General features: G+C 41.1%; 1 protein-coding gene across 1 annotated transcript in view; it reads left to right on the top strand.

The window, feature by feature from the left end:
* slf1 (SMC5/6 complex localization factor 1) overlaps nucleotides 1–23372 on the top strand; it is a 37637-nt gene extending 14265 nt beyond the window's left edge. The window contains exons 16-18 of the mRNA XM_085368135.1: nucleotides 8763–8855; nucleotides 10252–10434; nucleotides 22815–23372. Coding sequence (XP_085224261.1) covers nucleotides 8763–8855; nucleotides 10252–10434; nucleotides 22815–23311 — 773 coding nt within the window. The 3' untranslated portion in view covers nucleotides 23312–23372. The remainder of the gene's footprint in view (nucleotides 1–8762; nucleotides 8856–10251; nucleotides 10435–22814) is intronic.
* Nucleotides 23373–24481: the final 1109 nt, after the last annotated feature.

Here is a 24481-nt window from a genome sequence, read left to right as displayed (position 1 = left end):
TAAGGGTCAGTACAGGCAGAAATCTAGGTGTGCCATGGGTTCCCACAGGCCCCTGGTCAAAGTCACCAAACCAGTTCGTAAGCAGGTACAGGTGTGGCCAGAAGGGTCTTCAGAGGCACTGCTTTTCCACCACAGGCCACCACACACGACAACACCACAGACTTTCAGGAATATACAGAAACTGTCACTGCCTACATCCCAAAATGCATCGATGATGTCACAGAGACCAGGACTATCACTGTCTGGGCCAATCAGAAACCATGGCTCACAGGTCAGGTTTAAATGCTCCTAAAGTTGAAAAATGCATCCTTCAGAGCCGGGAATTAGGTGAGTCTAAGAACAGCAAGGGCAAACCTGTCACGTGGCATCAGCTACAGCAAAGCTTCAGCGACAGCAGAGATACTTGGAGGCAGTGGCAAGGAATACAAACCATCACAGACTACAAGCCCACTCTACAGACCGTGGTGACACAATCCCCAGACAGTGTGTGGAGATCCCTCCACCATCATTACTGAACCCAAGAAGTCATCTATCTCCTGCTTTAAGGACTACCGTCCTGTCAAACTCACCTCCATCATTATTAAGTTAAGTGCTTTGAACGGTTAGTCATGCATCAAATCAAATTATTGCTTTCCCCCAACCTGGATCCATTTCAGTTCGCATACCGGTCAAAACGCTCAACCGATGATGGAATTTCAACTGCCCCTCACTCAGCCCTCACACATCTGAACACTAGAGACTCATATGTCAGAGTGCTGTTCATAGACTTCAGTTCAGCATTCAACACCATCATTCCCCAGCAACTCATTCACAAACTGGATCTGCTGGGGATCAGCACCTTGCTGTATAACTGGCTGCTAGATTTCTTGACAGGAAGACAGCAGACAGTACGGGTCGACAGCAACACCTCCAGCCCAAGAACACTGAATACGGGGGCTCCCCAAGGATGTGTGTTGAGCTCCCTTCTCTTCACTCTGCTGACCCACGACGAGATCTACTACAGGGGTGAAGTTAACCATCTGCCAGAGTGGTACAGCAACAACAACCTGTCCCTGAATGTGGAGAAGACCAACAGCGACTCTACTTCCTCTGCAAACTGAGAAGCACAAGAGATTCAACCCCCATTATGAGCACCTTTTACAGAGGCACAGTTGAGAGTATCCTCACCAGCTGCATCACTGTGTGGTATGACTCCTGCACTGGGTTCTGCAGGAAAAAATGACAACGGGTAGTGAGAGCAGCCGAGAGCATTGTGGGGACCTCTCTTGCCTCCCTCCCCAGGAGATCTACTGCACCTGCCTCATCTGGAAGGTCGTCTCCATTACAGGTGACTCCACTCATCCCTTCAACAGCGTCTTCAGTTTGCTGCCATCAGGAAGGATACTGAAGAGCCTCCGGGGCAGAACCAGCAGACTGAGAGACAGCTTCGTCCATCGGGCTGTCAGGATGCTGACCATCTCTGGATCGAGAAGGGGGGGCCATCCTACAATGCTGTGATTGTAGCCATTCCCCACTTTCTGTGAATGGTACTCATGGCCATTGATCAATAGGCTTTGATTAGTTGTCATTGATCAATGGTCATAAGAATTTGCATACTAACAATCATGGAATTAACCCCCCGGCACATTGTTCATTCAGTGGCGCTAGTTTCCTTCACTATGCAAATGTACTGTTTATATGGTTGGGGAAACCTACAGTCAGCTGAGACTGAAGAAGTCACTTGGATGAGTGACGAAACGTTTCTCCAACTGAAAATGTCCAGATGAACAGAATCAACCTTTTGGGATTTACTTACCTGGATGATTAAGCACGCATCAAGACGTTATTTTATTAAACATTTTAAAATGTTAGCAGCACAAACAAACATTTTTGCAGCACAAACCAGCACAAACGTTTGACATCCATTTTGTTTGATTCCATTAATATGGGGGGGCTGGTTGACCTCTAGAAATTTTTGTTAATATCTTTAAAATAATAACGGCACAAACAAAAATTTCTGCAGCACAAACCAGCACAAACGTAGCACAAACGTTTGATACCACTTTTGTTGGATTTGGGTAATGTGGGGGGGCTGGTTGACCTTTTGACCTTTACATTTTCATTAATATCTTTAAAACAGAAGCAGCACAAACGAAAATTTTAGCAGCACAAACCAGCACAAACGTAGCACAGTTGATTGACACCCATTTTGTTTGATTTAATTAATGTGGGGGGGCTGGTTGACCTCTGATGACCTCTAGAAATTGTTATTAATATCTTTAAAATGATAGCAGCACAAACGAAAATCTTTGCAGCACAAACCAGCACAAACGTAGCACAAACGTTTGATACCACTTTTGTTGGATTTGGGTAATGTGGGGGGGCTGGTTGACCTTTACATTTTCATTAATATCTTTAAAACAGAAGCAGCACAAACGCTAATTTTACCTGCACAAACCAGCACAAACGTAGCACTAAAAAAGTAGACCATTTTGGCCCGTTTTGGAGCAGTCTGGGGGGATGGTGACCTTTGAATGACCTATAAAATAAAGTTTAATATCTCGGAAACCGTAGCAGCACAAACGCTAATTTTACCTGCACAAATCAGCACAAACGTAGCACTAAAAAAGTAGACCATTTTGGCCCGTTTTGGAGCAGTCTGGGGGGATGGTGACCTTTGAATGACCTATAAAATAAAGTTTAATATCTCGGAAACCGTAGCAGCACAAACGCTAATTTTACCTGCACAAATCTGCACAAACGTAGCACTAACCGCTCCGCCTATTTGCCTTTACGTTTCAAGTGGGTGGGGGGTCAGCTTCACTCTGCTTTTTAAATGGTGTCTTTAGGTACTTTGATACTAGCAGGTCATGGTAAAATCACAGAATTTGATCCCATTTATTTAAAAACCCAACAAACAACAACAACCAAATGGAACACAATCTGAAAGGCATCAAATTGTATGTTTGCACTAACAAAGTGATTCCCGAAGAGTTTTTAGCCAAAAACCCAGCCATCCTGTGTGCATCCTTAATAAAATGGAAGAACTGGACAAGTGGACTATTTAGAACTGACAGGCCTAAGAACCATGTACAGCAGATAAACACTGTCTGAAAGTCTTGTCTTTAAGAAATAGAAACAAATTCAGGAAAGACCTGACTGAGGACATGAGTTGAATCAATCTACCAATCTAGTTAAAGCCTGGATAGAAAAGTACACGATGAAACAGAATCGGTCAGAGCTCGGACCTCAGTATTATTATAACTACATAAGCTGATCTTGATGTGCTTCAGGAACCAAGGAGAACTATTTCTGAAGTCTACTTACAGCTCGGCTCAAAAGAATAAAGTTGGTAATGCCAAATATTGACTTTCGAGTTGGTTAATATTGTATAAACTCTGATTTGCGTTATACCTGAACTGTTTTTTGCTCCACATTGTAAACATGTTTATGGTGGGCATTTTAACATGGAAACATAAAAACATTCATTCAAACACAAAGACATTTATCGGCTTAAAGAGTTACACAAGTTTTTATTACTCATTTTGTAGCTTTCGATTTTATCACACACAAGTGCAGTTTATTGAGCGGTCATACGGTAATGTTATCAGTGCTTTAATGACCTGTGTGTTGGCTTAAGAGTTGCTACTTAACGTTTATTCAGCAGCAGTTTGATGAAAGTTCATCACTGCTTACAGCCATTTACAGGGATCATTCCTACCACCTATAGAGTTTTATTTTAGGAATATTATGTTGCATAATATGCAAGTATATAGATCTTTGCTTGCTCTTATTGGAGACACTGTATTTCTGTCTGAATGTTTCCTGTTGGCAGAGAGGGTGACATAGATGTTGCTGACCAGTGTTGTTTTTGACTGATTTTAATGGAGTTATCATTCACCATTGGAATTTTGAAATGTTTATTGCCAGTAAATGCATCTGAGGCACAGTTTAAGAAGCAGTAATGTTCACTTGGGGAATTATTTTCCTGCCGTTGCTTTCAGAGGTAGCAATAGTAGATGTCTTCAAATAGTTTTAAATATATCCAGTAACTGGCACAGAATACACTTCAAACACATTCCTTACAAATAGCATTGTTACAGGCTTTGAGCGGCTTTTTGGTCCAGGGATCAGCAGGCCAAGCAGTGCTTTACAGGAGTGTAGCAAGCAGACTGAGGGATATAAAGAGCAACACATACATTTAACTTTTCTATTAAAGTGTGAAACAGGGGATTTATAGAAAAGGACAGGCGGATTTATCCTTTCCGTGCTTGTAAATGCTGAGCATGCAATTACCCCTATAATAGAGGCGTTGTGTCCAAATTGGAACCATTAAAGTGATTTAACAGTGCGTGGATTGGCCCTGGCATTTGCTAGGATGTGTACACATGGGGTGTAGTGGAATGGGTGTTTAATCACTGCGTTTTAGTGCTCGGTAATAGCAGAGCAGCCCATGTAGAACACTGACGTGCCACAAAGTATAGCTTACTCATTAGGTCCTGTAGTTTGGGTGTTTTTGATTTTTAGCTTGGAAATATTGGTTTGCTTGACTGATTGGTCTCGTTACTGATGCTGAAACTATAACAACCAGACTACCTTCTTTATGATGTCATGCCATCAAATAACTGAGGTTTAATATGCAGTGCAAAATAAAGATTATTGCAAATTATTGCAGCAAATCATAGCACACTCTAATCTGACTTGTCTGAATAGTTTATTACCTGCTCTGTTTTCTGATGCCGTTCTTAATGAACTGATTTATCTCATGATTGCAATGATTTTTGAGCTGCATTCAAGTCCAAAAGCAGACTGTGTAATTCTCTCTGAACACCTCCACAGAGGTGTATGAAGCAGGTAAGAGGTGGAAATAGCGTAGATCTTTCATTTCATTTCAGTGGATTTGTAGTTGAATTAAAAATTCTGAGCAATTCTGAGACATTTTACTAAATAGTCCTGATATTTTCACAGAATCAAAAGTAATGTGGGGGAAGGCGGGTTGCAAGTACTTGGTTGTAAATCCTTTGTAGTTAATGACTGCTTCAGGTCCAGAACCCATGAATCTCACCAGGTACTGTGTTTCCTCACCTTGGGTGCTCTGCCAGACTTCTGCCTCCTCCAAAAATGTATTTATTTATTTATTTATTTGTTTGTTTTCATCTATGCATTTCTGATTTCATCTCCATCGTCGACATTAATTAGTGACCTGGGTACTTTTGCTCATTACCAAAAGCCTCTTCCATCGTGCCAGAAACAAATAGAGAAAATTTCGAACAATTATGTCACTGTCTTTAATGCCCAACTATGCACTGTAAATGACCACTGACACATAATTATTGTATTAAACTTTATGGCGCATCTTTAGAAAAAACAAACATAAAAACAAATTAAGCAGCTTATTAGGTACACCTTAATAGTTCTGGGTTGCATAAATTCAAGAAGGTGTTGGAAACATTGCTCATAGGTTGTTGGGGGTTTTTTGTGTGTTTTTTTTCTTTCTTTTTTTTTTGTCCACATTGAGATGACAACATCACACAGTTACTGCATATTTGCCAGCTGCACATCTATGAGGTTAATCTCTTGTCCCACCAAATCCTAAAGGTGCTCTATTATGTTGAGATCTTTGTTATATTCAGGAAACCACTTTGAGATGATTTGAACGGTATGATACTGTGTGTTATCTTACTGGAAGCAGCCATCAGAATGGATCTGTGCTTTCATGTTGTTCATGACAAATTCTGTCTAAAAGTTGGACCAAAAACTGAGTCATTACAGCGGGCAAAGTTTTTTCACTCTTCTATAGTCCAATTTCGGTGAGCCTGTGTGAATTCCATCCTCAGTTTCCTGTTCTTAGTTGACAGGCATGACACCTGGCACTCCTGACCTCTGACATCAACACTCAACAACACTGACATCAACTGCTGCTCACAGGACATTTTCTTGGGGGAAAATCCCAGCCCATCTGTCACCGGATCAAACCAAACTGTCTTCATATTCACTTAAATCAACTTTCTTCCCCCTTCTGATACTTGGTTTGAACTTCTGCAGTTCATCTTAACCATGTCTACATGCCTAAATGCATTGAGTTACTGCCATGTGATCACTCCATCCTCTATTTCCTTCACTACTTCTCAAATAATCTACCGTTAGGTCCATAAGTGTTTGGATAGCCACACAATTTTTTTAATTTTCCTCTGTACCCCACCAGTGTGGTTTTATTTCAAACAAATATGTGAGTGAAGGTGCAGATTTCCAGCAGTAATTCAAGGAATTTAATAAAAGTAATGCATTAACTGTTTAATAATTACAGCTACTCTTATGGAAGCTGTTTCATGGCCAGGTGATGCCTGTTCCCTTGTTATTTCACTACAAATTAAGAAGATAAAATACCTGGAGTTGATTCCAAGTGTAGCATTAGGCAGCTACCCACTGGAACGCTTAACACGAAGTCCAAAGAGATGTTGATGCAAGTAAAGGAAGACATTTTCACCTAGCGAGAAAGGCAAAAAATAGTTAGTCTACAATCAAGAGAACCCTTCATGAATGGAAATACAGAGGGTTTACACCAAGGTCCAAAACAATGGTTATACTCAAGAACATGAAGGCCAAATTAGGCTATACCAGAAAAGATCTAAAGGGCTCGCTGCACTGCTCTGGAAAATTACTTAGGAAAGATGAAATCAAGAAGAACTTGTATTAGAATGATGATGAGAAAAAAAGTATAGAGAAAAAGAAAAACATCTCATGATTTGACGCATAGCACATCTGTCAAACATGGTGGACCCAATGTTATGGCACGGGCTTGTGTGGCTGCCAGTAGAACATGGTCACTACTGTTTATTGTTGACATGACAGCTGATCGATGTAGCAGGATGAATCATGAAGTCATCAAGGTCGCACTTTGCTCCGATTAAGCCAAATGCTGCAAAACTGTTTGAATAGTGCTTCACAGTGCATATGAATAATGACCCAAAGCATATTGGAACAGTAACCCAAGAGTTTCTAAAACCAAAGGAATGAGATATTCTTCAATGGCCAGGTCTATCAGCGGATCTCAACCCAATAGAGCATGCTTTTCAATTACTGCGGATATAACTGAAGGCAGTGAGACCCACAAATGAGCACCAAGTGAAGGTGGCTGCAGGAAAATACCTGGTAGAGCATCTCAAGGAATGGAATGCAGTATTTGGTGATGTCCATGGATTGTAGACTTCAGGTATTCACTGAATTCAAGTATTAAAGATAACATATTAAAAATGTTATTTTGTACCAATGTGTGTGTTTTGTTTTTTTTTAAAAGAAAGAAAGAAAGAAAGAAAGAAAGAAAGAAAGAAAGAAAGAAATTAATTTGATTCCAAAATACTTAATGCAAATAAAATATGTTAAAGCTCTTGAATTAAAGCTGGAAGTCTGCATTTGAGTCACATCATGGCCAATTGACTCAAAATTATCTGTGCTGGTACAAAGGTTGAGTGATTGTCCAAATACTTGTGGACCTTTATGAAGAAAATGTGCAATATTTGTCTGTGCCAACCATGGTGGTCTGAGCTGGATTTGAACTGAACTGGAATCCCTACGTCTTTTTTCTTTCTTTTTTTTTTTATCTCCTCCATTCCATTTTTCAACCTTTCAACTATTGTGGATGGCATTTAATACATCTTTGCAGCCTCAAAGACATTTACTGGAGCAAAGGAATTCTTCAGAATGAATACGAACCAGCATTCTCAATATTTTGCCTGCATGCGTTTTGCTGTCCCCTTCACCGCTTCTTCTCCCTCCCTCTCCCCCATCTCCACCTATTTTATTATTTTTTTCTTTTTGCCCCACTCTTTGCTCTGTGTGCGTTGGAGTGGAGCCCCTGTACAGGGATGGCGTCCTGGGGAGAGCTAGTAAAGCATTTATTACAGCCTTTGCAGTTCTGTGTTATACTGGCAAGCACAGAGCCACTCATGCTTGGCCTTTAACTTCTCTCTGAAGTTCAGCCATACATGAAAAGAGGGGGCTCTGGCCCACTAATTTATTCCTGATTTAATATTGTATTTGAAAAAGTGAGGAATGCAGTATAAATGAGGAAAAAAGAAATGGGTGGAATAAAATTGTGTACAAAAATGTAAATGGAGTCTTTTGAGAGGGTTTTTATTTTTTATTTTTTTTCCTCCCCCGCTAGTAGTTTGCTGATTAAATATCACGTGGTGACACTGGCAATGCCCAGCAGAGCTTTTGAACCTAGGATCTGTGAAGAATCGTTTTCGAGGCTTTGTGCGAGGGCTGTCTACCATAACTTCCTCTTAAGTAACAATATAGGGATGAGTGAACAGGAAGCGGGACTACTTTTTCACCACTACATTCATTTACTCACCAACTGCTCTGATATTAACTTTGTTGGGCACGGGGTGTAAGTGGAAAATCTCCCTCTATAAAAGAGGGAAAGAGCGAGGCGAATTAGCCCAACTCTCCATCTTTAATTTTTTTTTTTTTTTCCCTTCCGTGTTTTTTTTTTTTTTTTTTTCTTTTCTTTTTTTCTCTCCCTTGAAAGATCTCCCCCCTTTTTTCTCATCACTCCTCTTTAATCGCAACCTCATTGGCGGGTCGTACTCTTTTTAGGTCAGGGATTTTTTTTTTTCGTGTGTTTGTTTGGTGACATTTCTGTGGTATTTAATTGGCGTATTCACCATATGGACGGGGACAATGGGAAGGACATCAGGCACACCCTGATTTTTGATTTCTCTTTTCCGCCTCTTCTTTCTTTTGGGTGTGTTTGTCCGTTGTGTTCGTCCTGGTCGAAGGAGAGACCCTCCTCCACAGAGCTTGCAAGAGGAACCAAGTGGAAACGGTGCTTCAGATCTTGGTGCTTCCTGGCATAGACATCAATGTTAAAGGTAAGACTTCTCTCACTTTCCCTTTTTTCCATAACCTCTATCTCACTGTCGTCTCACTTCACTCCCACTGTTTGCTCTGGGGTTTTGGAGAGCGATTAACACTGGAGGGAAAAAAAAAGGGGGAGAGAAGAAATAGGAGTGTGTGCGCGTCATCATCATTGCCTTTAACCTTTAGCTAAAATGTAAAGGGTGTGTCTAGTAAGAGCAGGATGGGTTTGGAGTGTCAGATTTATAGATTTATGGCCACTTTGCTAAGTGAATTGAATCCCTTTTGATATTTCAGAGTGACTTTCTTTAGTCCCTTTAGGTCAAATATAATGACTTGCCCTCCTTTTATGGAAATGTGCCGTTTTCAAAGGTTTCTCTGATTTTGTAATCACCCCTTAATAGTAGACTAAATTGACTTGCATCTTGGTGGGGGTTATGGGGGATTCTTAAGTCTAAAATGCGATCAAGTAGAACTACGGGGCAAAATGGTAAAATAACTGCTGCCACATTACAGATTTCTCCAAAAAAGGCCTGATGCTAATTGAGTCAGAGCATGTTTGGTTTTCAGAGGATTTTCTTTTCTCAACTACAGCAGATTATCTGTCTGTCATTTTTTTATTTTTACTTTTTTATTATCAGTCTTTAGAATGTGTCTGTCTTTCTGTGTTTTAATCCTGGATTAAAACATGAAAAGATGCTGCAACGATTTTAATGTTTCTTTAAAACATTCTTTTTTTTACTCTTGATTTGTAGCTGTGTATTATCATAGCCTATGCGTTGTGAGCATTTATGATGTTTGAATGCTCTGCTTCCATTGCATTTGCTTTATATTTACACTTGTCATTTGTGTTTCAGGCATATTGCATGTATCCTGCCATTATGTGTAGATGATGTGTATGTGCAGAGCTGATCTACCAGAGCCATTTCACTTCCTATTAGTTTGGCCCATTGTACAAAAGTTATTAGATAGTATTGTCCTAGCATGTGCTGATTGATTGACACGTCGAGTGACAATACGTCTTGCAACCAATAACTAGACAACAGAAGCATTACTAGACCAAAACAGAAACTTGTGTGTATAAGCAACAGGTGAATGAAAGTTGAAATCATAATGGTGCATGCCTTAAACTTGATCTTGGCATGCATAATAGCAATATAAAAGTATTTTACCACATGCAAAACAAATAAACATACACAAACAAACAAAGAAAAGAAATTAAAAATTTGGAATTATGGAGTATAGATTCATTTGAGCCCAGAGCCCAGAGAGTGTTTCACAGGTTGTTTGGTGAGGTGAACAACAGGTGGATATTCTAAACTGTGATTGACATTGCTTCCCCATTTCATTTGACTTTCATTTTGAGTCAGCATTCTTTGTGCCTCTGTTTCCGGTTTGTTGATCACATAGACCATGCAGGCTGGACACCTCTGCACGAGGCATGCAACCACGGCAGCACCGAGTGTGTGGAAGCTTTGCTGCACCACCACCCTTCCCCTGTGCTTAATAATCAGGTGGATGGAGTGAGTCCACTGCACGATGCCCTGCTAAATGGACACATGGACATTGCCAAAATGCTGCTGGAACATGCAGGCAAGTAAACTCTTGCAGTACATGCACAGACTGACTGCTTCAGCGTATAAGCTGTTAACATTCTGTTGGCGGGAACTTATGCAATATAACAAATGTTGGCTTTATAATAATTAAACAATACTCAAATGTTCTCGAAGTAAGGTTGGTCACACATTGATAGTTTGGTGAATGGTTCTCAAACTCTGTGGCACAAACAACAAATTGAAAAGACGAAGTTAAACCAACTCAAATGACTACCATTTGATGCAGGGTTGAACAAACAATACTTACCCCCCCCCCCGAAGAGCTCATGCTTTGCATAGAGTTGGCGTGTCTATGTCTTTCTCTATGTAGCCACAATAGCTCGAAAGCTTTTGCGTGAATTCTGATAAAATCCCGTATGGCTGTAGAATGGGATCATGTTAACAATCCATTACAATTCGCCCTACATCCACGTCTTCAAAGTCCACTTAGTGATCCATTGGTCGGAAACTGACAAAGAGCCTCATAACTTGACTTCAAACTATGATTCTTACAAGTGTGTCAACATATAGAAATGACCAGAGAAAGATCAGTGGGAGAAACATTTCATCACTCATCCAAGTCTTCAATCTTAAGAAGACTTAGCTGTGCAACGTGTTCTACAACAACTAAGTCATTATCATATATTTCTTGACTCTTGACAGTTGATATTGCAGAGCTTTGTAAATATAACATCCTTCCCTATATAGAGATTTGCAGATTTGGACAAAAGGCTGCAGACGACACTCTGCAGGAACAGAAAAGTCTGCTTTCCAAGTCTGATATGTAAGAATCTACTGTAGCAGAATGTTTATTGTATTTTTTTTAAATTGACAACATTTTGTGTTGAAATTTGAGATTATTTTATCTAAAATATTGCAGTTACATCACAAATATTGAAATGGTGGGTAGGTGATTGAATTCTAACATGTTTGAGTGATTTCCTGTGTCTATAGAGTAAAACATAACAGTAAGAAAGTTTCACACATTCTTTTAATTAAAAAATGACAATATTCTTGTGCATATGTATAAGTTCTGAACTTGTTTAATTGAAGTTCATAATTATTCTATAAATATTACACTGACAGCAGCAGCGTAAAGGCCAAAGTATATAGGACCACTGTAGATGGATGGATAAAGCAATAAATGGAAATGCATTTGGCCTTTTAGCAGCTCACATATTAAATAATGTATAAATATATTTAAGCAATGATGAACTTATTTATGTAAACAGGTGAATATATGTTAGGTATGGCCAATGCTTTGAAACAGACTGCTAATCAGCACAAGACCACATTATTGGTGTTATTTTTATTAGTATTAGTGGATTATTGTTTTTTTATTGTTAACGTCACAGGATTAGCCTTAGTACTTTTTTACTCTAGCATTTCATGTGAATAAACTTGTATAATTTATACACAGTGTCGCTGCTGCTGTAGCCAAGATAAACTTTGAGTCCAACAAAGCAAACAAATGTAGTCAAGCGTATCAAGCAATTGAATGTCGTGTTTGACCTTATTTACAAGGCCACAGTTTTATCTTAATTACCCTGCTGGAAGAATAAGGACCTTGTTGATGAGAACGCTTTTAAAGCGGCACTCCACCAATGTTCCACATCGATTTGAGTTTGTCCATCACATGTGATGCTATTTATTCTCCAGTTTGAAAAGTTTTGGGGGGGAAAACTGACCTCATGATGGGCCGGCCCATTTGGGCATTTTATGGCAGAAAGTGTCTGCCGCAGACTAGGAAGTGGGTGTTTAAAGACAACAAAAGATATTTACCCATCATGGAGGGACAAACCAAAAGGTGCTATTAATTTGGACCACCCTATATATGTTTACACTGGTCATAGTTTAAGCCATTCGATAAAAACGCGGCACGAATTTTGATGTTTTCTAATATGCTGCAAATGGCGAATCTTGTTTGGTACAGAAACAGGATTGACATTGCGACCCAGAAGCTGTAGCAGTTGTCTGCTTCTTCACTGTATGAATTCTAGATCATGTATACCATCTCCCTCTCTCTGCCCCCACTGCTAACCTTCATAATTCACATGCAATCCGGCGCTGCAGTGTCTGTCCAAAGAGATTACAGCACCGCCTCGTAAGATGTCTGTTAACGTCTTTTTGACAAGATTAGAGGAGTCAGGGTGCGCCGCTTGCAAAATTCACATGCGGGTTTTTGCGGAAATGTGTCACAACAAAAGTAGTTTGTGTGTCTGCGTGTTTGCGTGCCACATGCAGTCGGAGCTCAGTAGGGTTGAGGTGTGTATGACGCGTGTCAGAGTTCAGGAGAGGGTGGCATTGCTGGTGGTATGGCAGCAGGTGACTTGGGAAAATGTCTGTGTGTGTGTTACTGTGTGTGTGTTTTTTGGGGGGAGGAGTGATATTTGCCAGCATTGAACCAGTCCCCCATGTAACATACCTCTGCTTCAACTCACTTCTCAGTTTGACTAATTATAGTTAATTTGATTCGACTTTCCCATTAACACATGTACATATTCTGTCCTCAAAAAATAAATTAGACTGGGATTGTTTAGTCCCGGAGAGGAAACAAGAGAGCGCTCCCCCCGTTCTTTTTTTTCTTTTTCTTTTTTCCCTTCCTTCCTCAGTAACAGCAGAGAGAGCAAATTAAAAGAGGTCAGACGAAGCAGCTATCTGTATCTATAAAATTGGAAGCGGGTGTCTGCGTGCGTGCGTGTGTGTGTCTGTGCGTGCGTGTGTGTGTAGCAGACGTCTGGCTTCACTGTCTAGGCCAGGTCTTTTTGCAGGGACCAAACAGAACAACAAGAATGAAAATTCTCTCAATTTGAAACACCTGGAGGCTCCTACATTATACTTCTTTCCTCACTCAGTCCCTCCCGACTGTTTGCTATTTCCTCACACCTTGATGGCGGGTTGTCTAAAGGCTACAGCGGGGAGTTGGTGAGGAGGTGGTCCTCTTGACTTCAGGCTGTACTGTCTTTCAGGGTCTCTTTTCCATGATCTCCATCTTGTTGCCATGGACACCATCAGTAGGCCTAGGCTTTTTTTCTTTTTCTTTTTTTTTCTTTTTTTTTCTCTTGCTCTTCTTTTTTAGATTCTTACGTCCAGGCTGTTAAACGTGGAAAGTTTTGGCTTTGGGGCCTGCATCCTGCTTAGTTACCATAACCATCTTTATATTGTTCTTCATTCCAATTTTTCACTCTAAACTCAAGCAGGACTTTTGTGCTTGTGGCTGCATTTCTAACACCCATACATCAGACTGCTTTTAAAATTTTGGCCAGGTACACTTGTTTCACCGTCCCATGATAGGGAAACAGGCTAGTGGGCCAGATGCATCTCTATTTATTATATTCCTGTGGGTTTTATTCTTCTGAGCGCATGCTGCATTTCCCGAAACTTTTTTTTTTTTTTTTTTTATCGAGCCATTCACCCTGTTGTCCTAGTTGTTTCCAGCAGACAAGCTGAACCTAGCTGCCAAGGTTTTGGTAGGCCAGAGAGGGCAATACTGACACTGGCACACCAACAAAGCCTTTACTTGGGAGTGATCTCACCCCTTTGTAAGCCTGTCTGCTTGGAGGCCTGTGTGTGTGTGTGTGTTTTAAAGGATGAATTGTATGGGGGAGGAAGGGCTAGATCCCACCCCTACCCACTCTACCTCAGTCCCTCCAGGCTTATGGAGCTGGCAATGAAAGGATGCCATGGCTGAGGGCAAGGCTGACACTGCTTTCTCCCCCTCCTCCTCCCGTTGCCCAAGGCCGCCCCACATGACCCTGCTTGCGTGTGTTTGGCTTGTTTTTAACACAGTATTGAAGTGTCCTTGGCTATATATTTTCGCGTATGTGTCTACATACGCAAAATCGTTTTCATGAGTCTCAAATGCTTTAATGAGTGTATGTTCGCTGTTGCTCCTCGTGTCCCTTCCTTTCTCAGCTGGTAGAAATGTTATACGTTTTGCAGGGTGGCCATGGCAGCCGGTACTCCTGATTGGAATGGAAAATGACCCGGAGCCTTTAGTTGTGCAGTTCAGACCTGGCACGCGCATCGAGGAGGCGTGTCAGTCAGCAAAGAGGGTGGAGAAAAATAAAGAAAAGAGCTTTTAAGCTGTCACCACACAGCCCCGTGACCGTAATCACTGATGCCGTCCTCTAAATACTCCCCACCACGTTAGCAGAGGTGTGGACTCGAGTCACATGACTTGGACTCGAGTCAGACTCGAGTCATTAATTTTATGACTTTAGACTTGACTTGAAAAAATGTTCTAAGACTTGTGACTTGACTTGGACTTTTACACCAATGACTTGGGACTTGAATTGGACTTGAACCGGTTTACTTGAAAAGACTTGATATTTCACCCCAAATATAAAATTTAACATGCATATTATATAGAGATTGAAAATGTGACGTCATTCACGGGTAGAACCGCAAAGGATTCTGGGAACTCGTGGCAAGCGGTACTAGCGCACGCAGGCTTTCAATTAAAATCAGTTATACAGCGATAAAAAGAGACACAAAAATGTCAAGAAGCTGTTGTATTATTAACTGCAATAGCCGGTCGCATGACAGCCACGGGAAGCCGACGGGTAAAGAGATCGGTTGTTATCGGATTACGTCGTTGAAGAGAAATTGTTCGAGCCATGTTTCCGAAGTAACAAAGACGCGACTGGATTGCAGCCATTCAAAGATCAAATATAACGTCCCAGAACACTCCAGCTCACAGGTTAGTCTGCTCCAAGCATTTACACGAAGGTCAGTCTGCTGTTGTAGTTAATACGTCATTTTCACAACATAATTAGTGATATAGGTTACAAGCAAGTCTGGCGCTGAACAGAAATTGTCGCGCTATGCTCCTTTATTTATTGTGCATAAATAGTGAATTGTCCTGACACAATATTGCGTTTCGCTTCTGTTATTATGGTACATTAACAAAAACATATACTTTTATTCACAGGATAAAACAGTTGTTTTGTATCACTAATTGCCCAGTACGATTACAGCATACAGTATTATTGTCACTGCTACATTTCTGTAACTCGTACCAGAAATTATTTCCACTACTAATTGATTACCGTTGAGCTCAAAGGTCCTATTAATAAACGGTTAAGGAATGTGTATTTATGAAGACGATTTGTGAGACTGGTAAACTTATGATACGTACGATGGTCTTTCGTTCTACACGGTGCATTTCAAGGTCCTGCACCCATCCGTCGGTAAACTGTACCTGGGCTTGTTGCAGTGACCTGAAGTTACTAAACTTCATGAGTGTATGCGCTCACTCCAAGAACCGTATGATTATAAATATGCATATAAATATGCTAAGATGAGATAGCTGACTTCATCTAACTAGCAAATGTTGTCCAGGCTACGTTGGTGATACAGTTTTTTTTTAATGTGTATGATATTTTTGTCATGCGATTTTAAAGCTGGTCCTACAAGCGCATCCAAGAATAACATGCAGCTTATCTCAGAACTGTCGGTGAAAATTATTCTTGGAGCTAGGTTTAATTGAGCTGCATTTTAAAGAGGTGCAATTTCACAATTTGTGTATATTTTCTAAGTTCACTATTTTGTCATGTGTTGAGAAAAACACAGATTTTAAAATTACATGGTCTAATATTTACATTTAGCATAACTGCAACATTATTTTTTCGTTTTTTTTTTTTTTTAAAGACTCGAAAGGACTTGAAATTCAAAGTTTCAGACTTGTGACTTGACTCGGACTTTTACACCAGTGACTTGAGACTCGACTCTGACTTGCCTGACATTACTTGAGACTTGACTTGAGACTTGAGGATAAAGACTTGAGACTTACTTGAGACTTGCAAAACAATGACTTGGTCCCACCTCTGCACGTTAGTAAGCGCGGCTAGTCCACCTCAACTTGTAAACACGAAGGGATTCTCACGAAGAGATTAAAGATGCTCGAAGAGGAAAGAATATAAAAGTTGGAAATAACTGTTCAGGTTTAAGTGTTTTAAGATGTTTCTACTTCAATTATTTGCCTTAAGTTGGGTTCAGAGACCCCAGAGAAGTTGCTGCATGACTACTTCTTCAATTCCTCTTTCAGTTTTTGTGCATTTGTGCATGTCTTGGATGCACGCACACACAAACACGCACGCCAGATTCTGTGATCCCGGCAGATATTAACGCAAACTAGTGGTTGTGGAGCAGAAAGATGTCATTTGCTCAGTGGCACAAGAAACACACGGTCCCCTTGGACAGCTGTAGTCAACGTGGTTCGTCTCTGTCTTTCTCTGTCATAGATCTGCGCGCACACACACTACACACAGGTAGTTGTTTAGACACACTTGGGCCTTTTCACTGTCAGCATGGTAAAGAAATAAATAAAGTTCATTCTGCTCAGCACTTATTTCCCCGTGGGTCCTGAACTGGCAACGGTGAGGAGCTGAGCTCTTGTACTATTAGAGGTGAAGCTGTGTTTGGAGCCCTCTGCTTCACTCCGGAGTGTTGGATGTTTCAGCTGCAGGTTTCTCCAGGCTGTAGTTCAAGGACTTTCCTCGCTGGGAATTCTGACTAGTCTTCTTTCTCTCTTCCTGCCTGTCTCTTATTACCCCTGAAATATACGCAGACTCACCACATACCTGTATTTCTGTGGGGTTTTTGGGGTGGGGTTTTTTTTGTTTGTTTTTTAGGGGGGGGCAGTTGCCGTGGATTAAATCTGGGGCCTCTTTCCAGTGGTGTTCCTGATTACTCTTCGCTGTTCTCCAAGATAAAGGTGTGACCCCTTTTCAGAGAAAATCTGTATGTTTTTATGTAGATGAGGGCCAAAGATGTTCCAAAAATGAATGTGGTGATTTTGAGATTTGCTAGCAAGTGCTTCTTGCTTGTTATTTATGCCCAGCACCACTTATAATATACAAATTGCCCTTTCTGTTTCCCTTTTAAACAGCTGTAGTATTCAGTGGGCATGAAGGCCACTGAGAGCTACCTTCTGTAAAAAGAGAGGGCAGAGGTCAAGGAATATTAAACTTTCTGTTTTTTTATTTACTTTGCTGTCCTCTTTCACCTACAAGGTTCAGGGTTTATTTAAAAGGACTACATGAAGGGATGGACGATGAATTTGTAGGTGTTGAAAGCGTGCTTTTCTCAACCGCAAACAAGGCTGAGATTCAAGGTTTAGTTCATTTCTTTTGTTTCCAGGTTGACTGAAAAGGGGGGGTAAAGAAAACTGCATGGTCACAGGACTAGGAGATCTTTATTTATTTATTATTGGCCATGAAGATTGCTGTCTGTCCCTGTGTTCCAACTGTGAACTTAAATCATCACATGGTCGACAAGAATGAAAATGTTAGAACGTTTTTTTTCTTCTGAAGCTTAAATTAAAACGTTGAGTGACTTCTCTGCGAGGAATTCAATGGTATATTAAAAATTATGGTAATAAAAAGTACATGCAAGAGACTTTTTTTTTTTTTAACATATTTGAAATTCATTAACAAGAAGGCAACAATGGCTGATGTTTGAACTTGGGAGGAATGGGTCGTAGTGAAAGCTCATGCATTCAACAGCAGTTCTTTCAATGACGAGCTGAATACAGCAGCGTGAATGGAGTGTTGTAATTAAAGTACTTAAGGACACCTCCAGCTCACCTCTGAAGCTGTTTTTGGAGAAGAGAAAATATTGTATGTAGTGGAAGTCAATAAAGTCTTTAAACAATTGGGATGTAAAGTGATTTGAAGTTTCTCAACTCAAACTTTTCCCACACAATAAAAAAACTGAAAAGTCCTTGTTTTAGGACTGTATATGAGGTGGAAGTGAAAGCGATTCGTCTTTGCTCGTGTCCTATTCCAGCCTGTCCCAGAAAACAAAAACAGAAATGAAGAGTTGATTCGTCTAAGTGATGTCATCAAATTGAACTTTTTGGAGGATTTACTGACTGGGAAATAAGACACAATTAATTAGATTAATAGATAGATTCAGGACCAGTTAAGGATTCATTTAGAGCTCCAGTCTGACAGTCTCCCCAGCACCCATAATGATGATGATGATGAGTTTTATGAGTATATCGCAATAAAAATGTGGTTTGATGACCATTTGAACAGGTTCCAGGTTTTTTGAAGAATAGCAAGGGCAGTAAGCGGCATAGGCAAAGGTCATCCTTAATAACCTCTGATGTACACCCAGTCGTTGTTGTTATTATTATTATTATTCTGGAAGCAGCCTTGAAATGTGACAGAAACTGCTCAGTTCAGAAAAGATACCTAGTAGGTGGGAAAGAGTTAAGGTGCTAAAGGCCAGCATCCAGTAAGTCGAAGCATATTTGATGCCCATTATAACTAGAAGTGACTGTAGTGGTGTTGGATTACACAAAGCATAGCAACTGTTTACAATGCCAGCAATATTTTAATGTGAATTAACAAGGTAACAATAATATATCCAAACCAGTGCAGTTACTCCTCCATTAATATCGGTAAACGAAATGTCACTGAGTGTTCAGACACTGCTGTTACAGACGGGGATTTTAGCATACTCGTCTGTCTGGTTGTTCCACATCTGATGCCTCTCCGCTGGCTGCTTTGGTGCGTCACTTGGTTGGCCTTGTTGTTTTCGCTGTGGTTTCTAGTTGCTAGCTAGCAGCTCCCTGTGGATAAGTGATGCCGTGCCCCTGGCTGCAGTTCACACACTCACCCTGCCTCTCTTTTTCAGGCAGCAAGAGGGGGGTGGGGGGCGGGAGAGAGAGAGAGAGGGCGAGAGGATGTTTACCATGCTGTGGAGCTGCCTGCTTCCCAGCTTGTCTGCCTGAGCCCCAGCCTCAGACCAGAGACAGAGAGAGGGAGAGACATAGGGGGAGGGAGCACGGCATCTTTCTTTCCTTCCCTCCTATCCTCCCTCCCTCCCTCTTTTAGCGCCGATTTTCCCTTCCTCCACTCTTGCTTTTATATTTCTTGTCTTCGCCTGCCCTCTAAAGGCCAAAGGGCTTTGCGCTCTGTATGTAAATGCCTGTGTGGTGTGAAACAGCCAGACTGCATCTGGCTGGTGCATTCACTCAGCATGTGAATTTCCTCCCTCCGCTAGTAGCTTCAGAGCTTAGGTTATAGTGGGGTATTTTTGCATCAAACACACACGCACAAACACACACACACACAGAGGTTGGTGTAATTACCCTATGCTCTCATGTAATCCCCCAGGTGCAGTATTTATCTCCACTGCAGCATATCTGACACCCAGCGCCAATACCTGGATTCACTTCAGTCACAGTCCCTGCACCAAAACCATTCCTCAGGCGGTAGTCTCATAACACTGTGTTGTATACATGTATTACATTATAAGCAGCACGTGATGCTATTTCCGTGTCTTCTGTTATGTTGAAATATGTAATTTAGCATTGGATATGACCATTGACATCTGTATCGAGTGCAGTAGAGTTGTGTGGTGGAACATTAGAGGGTGTCTTATGTCCTATGATGGATAATAAGGAGCGACTGATTCTTCTGTTCAGTCGATGGAACGAGTAAAAACAAATATGAAAAGGTGAAAGACAGGAGCTGACGCTTAATGGAAATAAGACAGGTTATCATGCAAATGTGACAAACTGCAGACACTGTCACACAGTCAGTTGTGTGTTCTACAAACAAACATGCAGCCTTCAAACAGTCAGCCTCGCGGGCTTTCTGGCAAGCCGAGCCCAAGCCCGTGCTAGGGTGGCCCCTTCCTCCCCATCACCAGTGTCATCACTTTGGTTGAAGCCTGTCTGTCAGTGGGGTTTAATGTGATGATGGTGGAGAATACTGGGGGGGAAAGCACACACGTTATCACTTTATTTTTTTTGTTTTTTGTTTTCATTCTAGTGCAAGATTTCTTTTGTCTGATTGTAAATTACAAATGTATTGTCTTATAATGCAAGTGATGCTTTGTATGGTTATTGTCCCCACATGTCCTTTTTCATCCAGTGTGCATTTCTTGCACTATTTCTAATATGATTTTTGCCCTCTCTTGTTCGTTTTTATGTTTTCTTTGCTCAATAGCAGCTTAAAGGTCATTGCATTGCAGCTAAAGAGGACTGCTGCTTTCATAGTCGATGAAAAGAGAAGAATTAAGTAGGAGTGATTGAATTGAACCTTGTATTTCCTCTTTATTTATTTCCACTTTAAGTTGAAAACACTCTACAAAGTGCTTGGGTTCATGGCACAAACTTACAGCCCACTTGTGGAGCTCTATTAAGCACTGAGTTTCTCAAAGGAACACACAACAGGGTATATTGTGAAAAAGGAAAAAAGCACTACTTAGAAAGCCGTCCCTTATTTTTCATTTTATTTTATTTTATTTTTTAAGAGATAATATAGAAAATACAGAAAAGACAAAAGATCCCCACCCCTTCTTCAGCTAACACTTGAACGTCGACCTGAAACTTTCTACAATGTGTCAGGCCAGGGTTGATTTCACACATTACAGTGGATGAGTGTAATGGCGAAGACAGCTTGTTATAGAAACCTGGTGATTATGACCTGCTGTGAACAATCTCACTCTGTTTCACATACACCGCTCTGCTTCTTCTCCCCGCTCGCCTCCCCCCACCCTCCACCTTTCTCCTGTGGCCACTTTGATCAAATCTGCGCTCTTACGTCCTTGACTGCTGCCCCCGACGCCTGACCCCAGCATTCGAAATTTGCTCGCTTATGTAAAAGTTTATGTAGATTAATGCCACAATTTATGCAGATTGAGTTTTTGCCACTCAGACTTGAAGCACTAAAAGGTAGATGAGCGTTGACCTTCCCCACTAACGGCTACGTGAGCTCTCATCGATTATCTCATAACTGCTACAAACAGTGTAGCAGACAGAGGGATGAAGAGCAATTTCAAATTTCATAATGTTTCATTTTTAAACTTTTTTTTAAGTGTCGCTTAGAGGAGAGAGAAAAAAGGATGGCTTTTTATAAAAATGGAATCTGGGAGGCTTAGTAAGTGCGGTTTATGTCACAATGCAACACACGCACATGATCGTCCCTCCTTTAAAACATCATGCTTCCTGCAGCCCCACAGTGTCTGTCAAACAGAAACAACTGCCAGCAGTGGTATCGAGCAGTCTTTCAGCTGTCTGTGTGTCACTCCGAGCCTCCACAGAGCCGTAAACTTGCTCACAAGTGGCACCAGCATTGCCGAGGTTGAACAGTCAAGTGCCATCAAAAGCAGTTTGCCACAGAAATGGGTCTGTGTGAAAGCAAACAAAGGGCTCACACGTGACTCGACCCGCTCCACGTAGGCTAAATGCACAGGGGCTTGTCTGACACTGGAAAATGGCTTTCAGCCTGAACAGAGAAGCAGAAGAGTAGAGCGTAGAGGAAGGTGGAGGGAGGGGGGTGAATGTCACCATTATAACTTTGCTGGCTTTCTAAAAGGAGACGGAAAAAGTGTTACATTCAAGCAGAGACTGTCATCTTCAGTTTGAATGTAGTGAAGCATGTCTGAAAGGGCCATGTCAGGGTTATTGGAGGTGTTTTTGAATGTATAGAAATTCCCGGAAGCTACGAGTCTATATGGAGTGTTTGCAGCACAATAACAGATGTTATGGATTAATGCGTAACTTGAGTGGCGTTATTGTTACAAGCCACTTTTTTTATTTTTTGTATCACAAGCTTAACAGATCAATTTGCTGATGTCACAGTCACTAGTTAGTCATCCCCCCCAGTAGCACCCTGTTCTCTGATGAGCTCACTCACAGGAGCACATAAAAGGAAGGAAAAGCAGACCCTTCATCAGGTCACTAACCCTTACACAAACACAAAGTGACCCGCCAGTCAGAGAGTTGAGACAAGGTGTCAGCTGATGTTACTGCTGAAGTGAGCTAAAAGCCTCAGCTGGCAGTGAGTGCCACTGGGACAACAGCTGTTCATTTAAACTCTCTGCTTCACACACTGTTTTTTGTTTGGGGTTGGGGACTCTCCGTCACTGTATCTGTGTACTGTTAGTGCGCACACACAGGAATGCACAATTTAGATCGGTTGCGGCGTCCTGCCGTTGACCCGTGTTGTCTCTTCTGCCTTATTTGATAATGACGCTGCAGTCGAAGGTAGCTTTGGCTGCATGTCAGTTTTATCTGTGCTACTGTTGTCACTGATGCTTCTGTTTACATTACACTCATTAACACCAAAGTCTCAGACCAAACTGCCACTTAAAAATATTTAAAATCGGATTTTTTTTCTACTGCACCGTAGCTTCAAGTACATGTTAACCTGTGTTTCTAATGTTCTGCCTTAATTTTTACAAAAGCACTTTCACATATGGAGACTTATGACAGTAGTGCCTCCCTAACTGTTGTCATTGTTGCTTTGAAGACTATGGAGTAATGTTTTGTCTTATCAGAACAAATAGTTTTAATTTGTGTTTTAAAAATAAAAAAGTTTGTGTGATCTGATCCTGTACATCTCTGTCCCATCTTAGGATCTGTCCTTCTACGCCAGACGAATGGCCACGGTCGGGTCCCACTGGATCTAGTCTCTGAGCCAAGTCAGAGGGAAGAGCTCCTCCATAGTGCACAGCTTGGAGACACAAAGTTTTTGAGAAATAAAGCAACTGAAGTTAACCTTCCCCTCTTGGAGGCTGGATCATCTCTGCTGTCCCTACTCATTTTCTCCTACCTCAGGGAAACGGGCATTCCTCACCACACACCAACCAGCGACAAGCACCACAGCCTGGGCTACCGGCTGGTCAGGGCACTGGAGAGGCACTCCTTCCAAAAAGTGACTCAGGGCTGGGCAGACCAGCGGGCAGTGAGGCTGGTAGAAGATGTAGAGACATTGTGGGAGCTCAGCCAAGGGAAGTACCAGGGACAGGTGTCTCAGGGTGTAATAGAGTGCAAAGGAGAGAACACACAGTTCCTGATGAGGGTATTAGAGGATCTTAGGTCGCGAGGAGAAGCACTAGTAGGTGATCTGTAAGGTTAAAGGATCACTTTACACCTCACTGAAGCTGACTTAAATGCATAACCTGTGAGTGAAAGTGAACAAAAAGGTAACTTTTTATTACATGGTCCTAAAATTTGCCAGGGCCTTAAAATAGGTCCACAGGGCAAAAAATAAGTCTTCCTGTGGATATCTGCCTCTAAAGCAAGCATGCAAGTTCAAAGCTGTTCATTTCTTAAGTGCTACAATTTTATACCTACTAATACCTAATGTTCATTGGCTTGGTCTGTTTATATTGTATATTTTCTGGAGTTTTACAAGTTCTGTGTTTTGCAAATATTTCTTGAATTTAAATGTTATTTATTTTTAATATTTCAAGATGTTTTTGTATGACACCACTAATGTTTTATTTCAGTGTCGAGTGTTGCTACCTCATGTTTTCTTTTTTCTTTTTTTTTTGCATGTTTATAAATAAAAGTAAAATATATTCTTTGATTATTTCATTACTTCATATAACAATTCTGGCAGCAATATATCAGATGTCTTAACAATATATAGATATGTCTTTTTTTCTTTGTAAAGAGCAAGTCAGCTGAAAGGTGCTCTGGAGATGGAGGTGTTTATATGTTGGCTACACAAAAAAACAGTTATCCAGCAGTTGTGCTCTCAAATGGTCTCAGTGATGTACGCTCTGGGTTTCAGCCATGCAGCCACCAGTGAAGAATGAGGAGCTTCGCAAAGCTGAACCGAGCAGAGGGGCCCATGTGTTGGTGAGTGAGCGGTGCAAAGGAGGCGACTTCAAGCTAAAACTGAGAGCAACAGTCCACATTTCATTCATTTCTTTCTACAAGCACCTTCGAAACAAAGCTCGTCAGTACAGAAAAAGGGGTTGCAATAAATCAGGAAAAACAAGATGATAAAAAATATTTTAATTTCATTAGTTTTTTTAAATGAGTAAAATACATCAGATGCATTCCATTACTCATATCAGAAATATATACCACATTTTCATTTGACCCAACCCTGTCTTGGCTTCTACAGCGTTGCTGTCTGAAACTCTTATTGGTCAGAACTGGGCACATAAAGATGATGTCACAGGCAGGCAACAGCAGGCGGAAAAAGACAGACCTTAAAAAATGAGGCAGGCACACACCTACTTTACAGCATCATCACCAGATCATTGACAGGCATACTGTATAAAATACA

Source organism: Diplotaxodon limnothrissa, linkage group LG12, assembly GCF_057381915.1.
Source record: "Diplotaxodon limnothrissa isolate DT_005_m linkage group LG12, D_limnothrissa_male_GT1.1, whole genome shotgun sequence".
Classification (NCBI taxonomy): Eukaryota; Metazoa; Chordata; class Actinopteri; order Cichliformes; family Cichlidae; genus Diplotaxodon; species Diplotaxodon limnothrissa.
The sequence above is the reverse complement of the archived record's forward strand: the minus strand, read 5'-3'. Positions and strand labels throughout refer to the sequence as shown.